At 38.8% G+C, this 12,405-nt stretch overlaps 1 protein-coding gene across 1 annotated transcript in view; it reads right to left on the reverse strand.

Annotated features, from left to right (window-relative positions):
* Positions 1 to 1,066: 1,066 nt before the first annotated feature.
* LOC125639875 (gamma-aminobutyric acid receptor subunit pi-like) overlaps positions 1,067 to 12,405 on the reverse strand; it is a 52,333-nt gene continuing 40,994 nt past the window's right edge. Inside the window, exons 7-9 of the mRNA XM_048857648.2 lie at positions 7,659 to 7,811; positions 6,435 to 6,628; positions 1,067 to 2,062 (exon numbers count right to left, since the gene is read on the reverse strand). Coding sequence (XP_048713605.1) covers positions 1,751 to 2,062; positions 6,435 to 6,628; positions 7,659 to 7,811 — 659 coding nt within the window. The 3' untranslated portion in view covers positions 1,067 to 1,750. The remainder of the gene's footprint in view (positions 2,063 to 6,434; positions 6,629 to 7,658; positions 7,812 to 12,405) is intronic.

Below are 12,405 nucleotides of genomic sequence, written 5' to 3' on the forward strand. Positions count from 1 at the left end.
AAAACAGGAGTACTTGTGGCACCTTAGAGACTAACAAATTTATTAGAGCATAAGCTTTCGTGGGCTACAGCCCACTTCATCAGATGCATAGAATGGAACATATAGTAAGAGGATATATATATATATATATATATATACATACAGATAAGTTGGAAGTTGACATACAAACTGTGAGAGGCTAATTAGTTAAGATGAGCTATTATCAGCAGGAGAAAAAAACTTTTGTAGTGATAATCAAGATGGCCCATTTAGACAGTTGACAAGAAGGTGTAAATGGCAGTATAAATGGCCATGTTCTATTAGAGACTGGCCCACACCTAAACACCACATCTAAACATCTCTTCACTTGAGAAGAGTACAGATCTGGATCCAAGCTCTTTGGCTTTGGGAGTTCTATGTGTTTTTAGGGGCCAGTGTTGCTAATTATTTGCGATGCTCCAAAGTCTTACATGTGGTTTTGGATTGTGTTAATAGTTCAATCTCTCAAACCACTTATTTGCTATTAAGCAAAAAAATTTTACCCTCCAGTGATAAAAGTGTTGTTATATAATATTCTTGGAGATGTATGCATTATTGACAAAGCCACAGGGAACATAATGATGGAACCATAACAGAAAAATAACTTTACGGGTTTTATTTTTAAATATATTCGATACAGTGCAGAAATTAGTGTTATATAACTCTCTCATTTTACAAAATTTAACATGTAAAGTTTAAAAACAGAACTGTTTGGCTTTTGATAAATAGTACACAGAGGGATAGGCATGCTAAAAATAGGTCAATTTTGGACTATAGTAACTTACAGTAACAGATCTTATACTACAGTAATTTAACAGATGAACAGTAATTTAACCTGCAACTCAACAGAAGTACTATTTGATAAAATGGCAAGCTTTTACCATAATTAGGGCCCTACCAAATGCATGGTCAATTTCATTTTGGTCATGCATTTTGGTCAATTTCACAGTCATTGGATTTTAAAAATAGTTAATTTCAGGGTTTCAGATGTTTATATCTGAAATTTCACAGTGTTGTAACCTTGGGGGAGGGGGGTCCTGACCCAAAAGGCTGTCATGGGGCAGTCCCAAGGCTATTGTAGGGTGGTCGTGGAATTGCCACCCGTACTGCTTACCCACCAGAGCTGGGTAGCCAGAGAGCTGCAGCTGCTGGCCAGGTGCCCAGCTCTAAAGCCAATGCCGCCACCAACAGCAGCACAGAAGTGAGGGTTGCAGGATATGGAGGGTGGGTTACCATACGTCCGTGTTTTCCTAGCAGCTTCTCTGCCCAGGGTTGGGGCTGACAGCTGGGGCCCCAGCCTCTCCGCCCGGGTCGGGGACAGAGAGTCACCCTCCCTTTTGCACTGCCTTCAGAGCTAGGCTCACAGCCAGCAGCCATTGAGCATCCCAGAGATGGGTCTGACCTGCATCCAGGAGCAGCCCCTGCAGAGGAAGAAGAAGTCAAGTCCCGCCCCAGCCTAGGCCAGGACTAGCAGCTGGAGCCCGGCGCATGGTAGGAGCCCCCAAGCTGGGGTGCCCCCACCTCTGCTCCTCTCCTACGATAGCCAGATTTCATGGAGAAGATCAGATTTCATGGTCTGTGATGCATTTTTCACAGCCATGAATTTGGTAGGGCCCTAACCATAATGCACGGTAGAATAAAAATGTTACTCTGACAAAACCAATGCAACTTTCCCAACTTTACTCATTATGTCTCACCTAAGTTTACACGACAGTTTTATAGTTTAAAATACTTAGAAATACAAATAATACACCCAATAAAATACATTTATTATGATAAATGATAATGGGAAAGAGAGTCTGGCATAGTTGTCTATGTGGTATGGGTTTTTAACATAGAAGCAGTCAGAGATACAGAAGAGTCTTTTCATCACTGTCATTGGTGAATTACACCCACTGTGTTTACTTTTCTCCTCTTTTCTGTTACTGCTGGTATTGATGTTTTTCTTTGAATCAACTTTGTTAATCTTGTCAGAGACATTACAACTGTTTGCAATTGTTGCCAGTACTCCATTAATCTCTTCTTCGATCTCTTCATCCTCATCCTGACAGGAAACAAAACAGCAGGAGAGAGGCACTTAAGCATATGTTTCATTGCATATATTTACATTTGCACTAAACTGAATGATTAGGTTTCCCTATGACTCCCTTTTTGTAGTGCACACCTGATTTTAGTGGGTATAAACATACATGGCAGTAACTACTGTCAGTTTTCAAAGTCGCCAAATATAGGACAACACAATGACTTACATGGCAGCTTTTGGCAAAAGTTCAAATCTGACTGTAAAGGAAAACTAGATTTGTACAGAAATGTTCCATCAAACGTTGAAGTGAGCATGAAATCTGTTGAATGTATCAAAGGGGATAAACAATTTTTTTGTTGGAAAGATCAAGTTAATTGTGCAGCTAGGAACTGTTTAGGAGTACATCATTATTTTAGCAGAAGATCAGTGGAGCTGCAGCTATCCCTAGGTCTAGCTAGCTAGTTCAAGCACCTCAGAATTTGAGAGTATCTTACTTTTTGCACAGTAGGCAGACTATTCTTCAGCCTCTTAGGCTCATGAAGAAGGTTGATCTATCCTGACAAGGATGAGGAAGAGGAACGAACCCCACCACTAAATTAATACTTCAATATTTCATAATCCCTTATTTCAGTTCCTGGTCCAGCAAAGCACTTGAAACACATGCTTAAAGTTCAGGATGTTAAAGTTAAGCACATGCTTCAGAGCTTTGCTGAAACAGAGCTTTGTTGAGCCCTACACAAATATTTCAAGAGTTTTTCCTTTGCTTTGATTGGAAAGAGCATTGAGCCAGAAAGTTCATGGCTGAAGTCCTGACCCTTTGAAATATGGAAGTTCTGCTGTTGACTTCAGTGGGGTCAGAATTCTACCTCAGATTTAGAAGTAAAATGCAGTGAGTCAGTGAAACAAAATAGAAGGAATTGGAAAAATTATCATCACCATCATTTTTGTTTTTCAATTTGCTTGAAAAATCTAGTCTCTTCCATCTGACAGAGAGAAACCATGCACAACCCGGTGGGTCTTCCCAGAAAATGCACCTGATGGGAAATATTCCTTTCGTCTGCAGTAGAGCTTCTTGCAGCAATGTCAGTAATTTGAAATCAAAAACTGAGATTAAAAATATGTTTATAAACTACAGATAAGATTAAGCCATAAAATTCCAGTCTGGATTTTAAGCACTGCCTGAGGAAATGCTAGCAATTGAGTTTTACTTTGAACCTATCTCTACTACACATTTCAATTTCTGAGCTAGTTGACTTTAAAAACTGTACTCAGCACAACATCGTTCTCATGATGCCAGAGAAAATCCTTCCCAGCAGTGTCTCTGACACTTTAAACAAAGCATCAATGCTGAGTCATAATGATTGTAACTGGCACTTCAAAAGTTAATAAAATCAAGAAACCTGCCAGAAGATATCTGACTGTTCCCAGGTTCTCATTTATTAGAAAGAGAAAAGGAGCAGAACATCTGTGTTTTAAAAATGGTGGGAGTTAGTGCATTGTTCAGTTTAAAATTTGATTTCTCACCCAAGTAAAGTCAAATAAAATTTGTACAGAATTACAGTTTTATTGCACAGCAGGAAAGGACACTGCCTATGTGCCATTTTTCTTTTCACACAGCTGCACGGAAATGATTCACAGGTGGCTTATACTTTATTAGGCTATTCTTAACTTATTTTCCCTAGGAAGCCCTTAAAACTTGAGTGGAAAATGCTGTCTATGGCGTGGTGCACGTCTCACTCCTGTTGCTGCGTTACAAGCCACTCTTTTTTCACAGAACATAAAAAGATGCATTTACAGCACAAGTTTGATTATCATATTGCACCTGTGAAAAGAAGAAAGAGAATCTACAACAGAACTACAAATAGCTATCTGCCTTACAAATCAGGGATGTTGGGGGACTTCAGAAAAAGAGGGGCTTTGGGGAACTGTGTGAGAAGAATAATTATGCTGCTTTACATTATGAAAACCTTGCATTTCAAGAGAGAATTCAATTGCAGCTGTATTTTTTAAAGGTGATGCCATTTACTCTTCTCTCACTCTCAGCTCTTAATGAGAGAACAGCAGATGGCACGATAAAGGGATTTGTTTGAATACAAAAATCAGCAGCATCCATGAAAAGGTACTGTATGAGAGCTGAAAAGTACTGTATATGTTATCTGCTTTTGCTGTCTATATTAACTGAAGTGTTTGACATCCAACAGCTGACAGGAGGAAAGGTGTCACTTCTGCTGAAAATTATAGATTTTTCAAGATTAAGTGTTTCATCCAAGAGTGTCCTGGTATCTCGTGCACCTGGAGATTCCTTTGCCAAGCCAGTTTAAAATGTTTGTAAAGGCAACATGATGCTGTGCATTGTAGCTGCAGCAGGTGTGACCAGTAGGTATAAGAATGAGTGTTTCCACTACTACCCCATTTTCAATTTGTGGCACTTTCCCCTTTCAGGATGAAAATTTCCAGGCTTGTTCTCTAGCCAAAGGTGAATTTAAAAAAATACGGCTAGATGAGGATTCCTTTCTTTTATGCAGAGGAAAGAGTCAAAGGGTTTCTTTAGTCATAAAGGTGGGTTCTGTTCTTCGTACAGAAGAAAGTAAGATGTAAGGCCTTTGAAAGGTAACCTGTTGGTTTATTCAGACTCTTATGCAGTGGGCTAATTGAATTGAAATGAATGGGACATCATGCTTGAATTCCCATGCAGCAGGTGACTCATCAGTTTTTGTCATCGACTTTGATGTTGTCTGTGCTGATCATGGCTCACGTGGAACTTGCTACTGCAGGTGTCTGTATATGGCTAGCTATTTCATATTTCATATTATAAACCGTAAATCCCCAGCACATCAAAAGAACTAAAATGTGCCAATTTAACCAATGCTGGATCTTGAACAAACTCATTTAAATACTAAAACAGAGTGCAACACAGATCATTCTTACTCATTGTTTAAGGCTACCATTACAAAATGGTTTCTACTTTGTCTTCTGAATTTTGATTCTACAATTTTGTATGCACAATTTCTCTACTCAAAATCAGATTTGTGCACAAAGCCCTATTTCCCTGAAATTTCCTTGCTCACAATTTCTAAGTCTGGTCCTTCAGTCATTTCTGTGTCCAAGGAGCACTATCTCTGCTCCATGCTCACGACTGCTTCTCTCACTTTCAGATGGCTTTCTCTTGGCTTTATGCCTCTCTCTCACCCACACCCAGCTTGCCAAACAAATCCTTAGCTGCTGCATTTGCAACCATTCCCAGAGAATACCCTCAGACTACATGTCTTAGCCTTGCTCAGGCCTTATCTATATTACAAAATTAAGTCAACCTAAGTTAGGTTGACATATTGCCACCACAGTAATTACTGTGATTTTTCATGTCCATACTAGCTTTTTCTCTTGGTGATGCATGTCCTCACCAGGAGCACTTCCACCGATGTAACCAACAGTGTGGGGCATTGAATTGTGAATGTAGTGATTGCAACTGCTGCTAAGAATGGGGTTATATGGGAAACAGACACTTTGAACTAGAGACCATAGAAAGGTCAGGATATCATGTAGCATGTGCCCCGGACAGGTTCAAGGGATGGAGTAGATATCATGCTTAATACCTGGGCAAGCAAGGTGGAAGACAAGAAGTTACAAAAATAATTTCCCAAGCTATAAGAGGAAATGCTAGTAAGTGATTGTGACCCAAATATGCTGCTCTTGGTTGCATCTAAACAGTACTGAGAGTTTTATGGTCATGGCAAGAGTCAGATTATGAGTGGCCTTTGTAGAGACAGCTCAGAGGATTGCCCAACTCTTGTGTAGTTATGTAAGGGCCTCCTGTAGTAGCAGTCCCTGCATTTAAAACAGGTTAAGGCGGAGTCAGAGCTATGGTCCTGCCCCACCCACTCCATGCCACTCTGCAGAGCAAGGAGTATTCATTCGGGGAAGTAATTTTCTCCATCTTAATGGATATGGCAGATTGCTTACCCCCTTCTGTGCATGGAACAGCCCCAAACTCTGCCTTTCCTCCTCCGGGGGTAGACAATTCCATGCCTTCTCCCACATACAGCTGCAATATAAATGCCACAATAATAGTGCCAAAGACTTCAGTGATTCATGAACTATTCTTTGTTACTGTCATTGGGTTGTGTGGATATAACTGAGAGACATAAAGTGTCCCCTAGTAAAGAGGGCCTAAGCTGCAAAATTCAGAGCTGGCTTTCTAATACCCCAAAGTTCAAGGGGTATTAGAAATCTTAGTTTTTGTTAGACCCATAATGCCTTTTAGTGTCCTTGTTGTAAGAAATATTTCCATTAAATGTATGTACAATTCCCATTAGTGCTAATGCAGGTAATGTACTCTCCTGACAAGGAGTTCCCAAGGTATTTGTTCTACTCAAATATTTAAAAATTTAAATACCTTTGTGAGTACCCTCAAATTGGAACGATGAAGAGTACAGAAATGAGCCACAGCATACTCCAACAAAGCCCCAAAGATGAAACTAAAACAAATACCAAGGTATACATCAATTGCCTTTATGAAGCAATTAGCATTAGGAAGTGAAGTCCTGGCTCCCATCATGAGAGTTGTCATGGTAAGCACTGTTGTGACACCTGCGGAACACAAGGAATGAGGTAAAAGTGGTGTTAGTTATGGCATTCTATGCAGCATTTGGAATAGCTGCAAACTAGTGTTTTCTGAGCTTTATGATCACTGTGAACTGTTCAGTGTGTGCAATCGCATTTCCCCATTTACTGCTGGATGTTCTGGAAATAAGACTTTTAAATATATTTAAGATTTTGAATTCCCGTGTTTAAAAGAAATAGAAAAACAAGGTTAATAATCCAGAGAGTCTGTAATCTAAAATGAGAGGAACTGAAATGACTCATGCTGTGTACACTTGTGATATTACGGTATTATGCAAATGGTCTGGATATTCCCTGACTACAAAGATGGTTCACAATGATTTTTTATAACCACAGTGTAATTATCTTGTATTTCTGCTGTGTAGCATTTGCATGAAAGTAGGTACAGTGACCATTTCTATGAAGTTACACACATAGTGCTAACACCACTCCATTCAACTGTGTTCACTCTGTATGGACACCTTTCCTTCTTACAAATCCAGAAGCATGAGGCTATACATCTTATAATTGTTTCTCCTCTGCTCTGAACATTTCAGTCTTGTGGCAGCTGATTCTTTTTCTTCCCAACTCCACATCTCTCTCTCTCTCTCTCATTTAAAATGTGTTATTTTACTCTCGTACAGTACTTTCTCTTCCGTTATTCGTGGGTTAATTACTATGTATTGTTCATCCTCACAAACACCTCATAATTCTTTCTTGTGTGCAACACGTTGTACTTGAATGTTTTGAAGTGAGTTCAGGAATGACTGAATGTTCTTTGTGCTTGTCTGCCATCTAGACTCCCTATGGCTTCCCAGGACATTTTCCTTGTTAAATAATGCACAGAAATAAAAATCTGAGGGGAATCTACATGATGTATTGCATGTATGGCAAACCAAAGAAGTAATTGCCTAAAATACAGAAGTCTTTGCACTTTCTGGAAATGAATGCTATGTACCATGCAACAAAGAACACCTTTTAATGTTTCAACCTCCATTTTGTTTTTTTACTTACTCACCTATGCAGATTCTGGCTGGAACTGATGATTGGCTTATCCAGAATGATACCCAGGAGAGTACAACTAGCAAGATGGATGGTACATATGTCTCTAGTATGAAATACAAGATGTTCCTCTTGAGCTCAAAATGGAATACTAACTTTGGATAGCATCCTGTGAAAAGAGCAGCAAACAATCTTTTGAAACAAACAAACAATTAGTTGGTATAAGGTAATGTTAGATGGTGCCACTTACCACAATTTCTTGCAAATGTCAATTTTTAACATTAAAAATGTTTTTTCTACATTTGTCTTGCACACTTCCCAACAAATCTGTTAACTTTCCATTTCTGATACTTTGGCAGTAAAAGCTCTAATTAGGTCCAAACTGGTAAACCAATATTGTAATTCTTGTCAATTTTGTTTTGCTAAAATTCCAGTGTAGAGAGGAGAGCCTTTCTTAAAGTAAACCTATATTCAGTACATGTCAGAGTCATCCATTCTATACATTAACCTGAGCAATTAGGTTTTGTGCTGGGTATTAAATTGGGGGTAAGTGGAGTAGGAGGATGGAACAAAACTCCTAATCTATGGGAAAATCAATTAACTAAATCAATCTACTTCATCACAAGGCAACCTTAAGAATTTGACTTTTGGAAACATATTTAAATATAGCTATTTGCAGCATATTAGCAATTGGCACCAGCAAATATTATTTAAACTGACATGATAATTATATTTTTATAACATAGAATTAGCTGTAGTGGCTGCATCCATTCGGGTTCATTTGTTCATGGCTCTTTTATTTATTATTCCCCTATATGTGGGTTACAGGTACTTTCACAAATCTTGTTGGGCTACAGTTTGTATTTCTTTTCAAAAACCATAACTACAGTTTCTTTGTATTTTCATGGTCCACTCTTTTTTAAAATATATATATATTGCATTACAATGTTTGTATTGTTTGTGGTACAACTGTTCCTCTTATGTTTACTGCCTTCAATAGTAAGACATTCAGGGTCAGATCCTCAACCACTCTAAGTGATTGTAGATCTGATGAATTCAGTGAAGTTATGCTGATTATCCAACAGGTTCTTGGAATGTATTGGAAACTTTTTTTTATTTCAGAAGATGGAGAAAGCCACTAGGGGAAAGGCTGTTCTAGATGTGATTTTGACAAATAGGGAAGAACTGATTGAGAATTTGAAAGTGAAATGCATCTTGGGTGAAAAGTGATTCTAAGGAGTGTTAGGAGTATTGATTCTATGGAATAGTAAGAGGGAAAATAGCACAAAAAAGACAATGGATTTCAAGAAGGCAGACTTTAGCAAACTCAGGGAGTTGGTAGGTAAGATGCCATGGGAAGCAAGTCTAAGGGAAAAATCAGTTCATGAGAGTGGGTAGTTTTTCAAAGAGACATTATTAAGGGCACAAGAGCAAACTATCCCACTGTGTAGGAAAGATATGAAGTATGGCAAGAGACCACCCTGGTGTAACCAGGAGACCTTCAATTATCTGAATTCAAAAAAGAGTTCTACAAAAAATGGAAATGAGGTCCAATTGCAAACTAAGAATATAAATAAATAACACAAATATGTAGTGACAAAATTAGAAAGGCCAAGGCAAAAAAGGAGATTAAACTAGCTAGAGACATAAAGGTAATATTTATATTCTACAAATGCGTTAGAAATAAGAAGACGACCAAGGACAGGGTAGGCCCGTAACTCAATAAGCAGGGTGCGGGGGGGGGGGGGGGGGGACAATAACAGAAAATGTGGAAATGGCAGAAGTGCTAAATGAGTTTTTTGTTTCAGTTTTCAACAAAAAGTTTAGTAGCAATTGGACGTCTAACTTAATGAATGGCAGTGAAAATGAGGTAGGATCAGAGGCTAAAATGGGGAAAGATCATGTTAAAAATAACTTAAACAGGTTAGATGTTTTCAAGTCATCACGGCCTGATGAAATACATCCTAGAATACTCAAGGAGCTGACTGAGAAGCTATCTGAGTCATTAGCGATTATCTTTGAAAAGTCATGGATGTCAGGTAAGATTCCAGGGGACTGCAAAAGGGTAAATATAGTGCCCATCTATAAAAAGGGAAATAAGGACAACCCAGGGAATTACAGACCAGTCAGCTGAACTTCAGTACCCAAAAAGATAATGGAACAAATAATTAAGCAATCCATTTCCAGACAACTAGAAGATAATAAGGTGATAAATAACAGCATGTATCTGTCAAGAACAAATCATGTCAAACCAACCTAATAACTTTTTTTGCCAGACTAACAAGTCTTGTGGATGGGGACAGGGAGCAGATGTGATATTTCTTGACTTTAGTAAGGCTTTTGATACTGTCTCACATGTCCTTCTCATAAACAAACTAGGGAAATACAACCGAGATGGAACGACTATAAGGTGGGTGCATTACTGGTTGGAAAACCATTCCCAGGGAGTAGTTATCAGTGGTTCATGGTCAAGCTGGAAGGGCATATATCAAGTGGGGTCCCACAGGGATTAGTTCAGGGTCCAGTTCTGGTCAATGCCTTCATCAATGATTTAGACAATGGCATATAAAGTACACTTATAAACCCCCCAAGATGGGAGGAGTTGCAAGTGCTTTGGAGGATAGGATTAAAATTCAGAATGATCAGGACAAACTGGAGAAACGGTCTGAAGTAAATATGATGAAATGCAAACTATTCCACTTAGGAAGGAACAATCAGTTGCACACATACAAAACGGGAAATGACTGCCTAGGAAGGAGTACTGTGGAAAGGGATCTGGGGGTCACAGTGGATAACAAGCTAAATATGAGTCAACAGTGTAACACTGTTGCAAAAAAAGCAACATAATTCTGGGATGTATTAGCAGAAGTGTTGTAAGCAAGACACAGGAAATAATTCTTTCGCTCTACTCTGCGCTGATTAAGTCTCAACTGGAGGCCTAATTATGACCCATGAAGGAACATTGAAAAAATTGGATTTGTCTAATCTGGAGAAGAGAAGACTGGTGGGGGGGGGGGGAGGGTAGGGACACATGATAACAGTTTTGAAGTATATAAAAGGTTGTTACAAGGTGGGAGAAAAATTGTTCCCTTTAACCTCTGAGGATAGGACAAGACGTAATGGCCTAAAATTGCAGCAAGGGCATTAGGAAAAACTTCCTAACTGTTAGGGTGGTTAAGCACTTGAATAAATTGCCTAGGGAGGCTGTGGAATCTCCATCATTGGAAATTTTTAAGAGCAGGTTAGACAAACACCTATCAGGGATGGTCTAGATAATACTTGGTCCTGCATTGAGTGCAGGGAACTGCACTAGAAGATCTCTTGCGGTCCCTTCCAATCTTATGTTTCTATGATTTGCACAAAGATCTGAACCTTGGAGCCAAATGAAGACTTGGCATAAGTAGCGGAATTACACACCCTTATGCTAAGTCTGAATTTCGTCCTTCATAGTCCCAGAGTCCTAAGTGAGCTTTTGTACATCTGTGCAATTAAAGTTCAGGATGTGAATTTGCCTTTACCTTATGTTCCCTCTAGGCTATAATGCATGAAAATAAAGAAACAATCTGATTTTTTATTAACATAACTTGATCTACAATTAATGTTCAGTACAGACTTTATTTTGAATGTTACAAAATGATGATAACCTTTAACTTTTAAAAATTCCAATTTTTCCAACCTCTGTAATTTAGACTACTTCTACCAGAATATCAATGAAAGGGCGAAATTCAGGTATTCACTGTGGTCAGTTGGCTTGAGCTATTTTGTTTGACTAAGTGAAGTTACGTGTTTGTTTCTAATATTGTGTGCCATGAGTCATGAGTGTGCTTTATAAATATGGATGCACTTTAGCTGTAAGCCACAACAGCAATATCTGCATTAATAGGCTATTTGTGCATCCCTCAGGTGCACTGTGAAGTATGAGGTTCAGAGTACTTTTTAACAGCGTGAAGTGCAACCACAGCCTACAAATGCACACGCTGGTCTGTCTTATTGCTACCAGACTAGAATATGGCTGCTTACATTTAAATGTTTACAGTATTTTTAAAACATACAAAAAACAGGTCTAAAGAAGTTATTAAGGTTACAAAGGGCTTGGCTACATTAGAAAGTTGTACTGCTTTAACTATGCCAGTATAGTTGAGAGTTCAACATCCTTAATGGGGTCAGTTATATAGTACAATAGGAGATTTATACAGAATCATAGACTATCAGGGTTGGAAGGGACCTCAGGAGGTCATCTAGTCCAATCCCCTGCTGAAAGCAGGACCAGATCCCTAAATAGCCCCCTCAAGGGCTGTTGACCTCACAGCCCTGGGTTTAGCAGGCCAATGCTCAAACCACTGAGCTATCACTTCTCCTCCGCCACCCCCCCAGTAGTAGCTATTCTTACAGGGAAAAGAAAACTATACTGACATAAATCTCCTTTATACCGATATAACTGCATTTATACTAGAGGTTTTGCCGATATAACTATATATCTTTAAAAAATCACTTCCTTAAGCAAAAGAGTTATTCCAGTAAAATTTTCAAGTGTAGATCAGGCCAAAGTCAAGCATTCAAAAGTTTAAAAATGTCAAATTTACGGTTTCCTTTGCTAATTCTTCCCCTCTCTTCATCCATGTTGTGCATTTAATGAGGCAAAGGTGCTGGGGAAAAACACTGTGCAATCATGTAAGGACAGACTGTAACATAAAGTATTACAGTTGTGCAAGCAACTGTAAATCTGGCATTTTCTAACTTGATTTTGCAACCTATATAACATT

This window comes from Caretta caretta, chromosome 7 (genome assembly GCF_965140235.1).
Source record: "Caretta caretta isolate rCarCar2 chromosome 7, rCarCar1.hap1, whole genome shotgun sequence".
Lineage (NCBI taxonomy): Eukaryota > Metazoa > Chordata > Testudines > Cheloniidae > Caretta > Caretta caretta.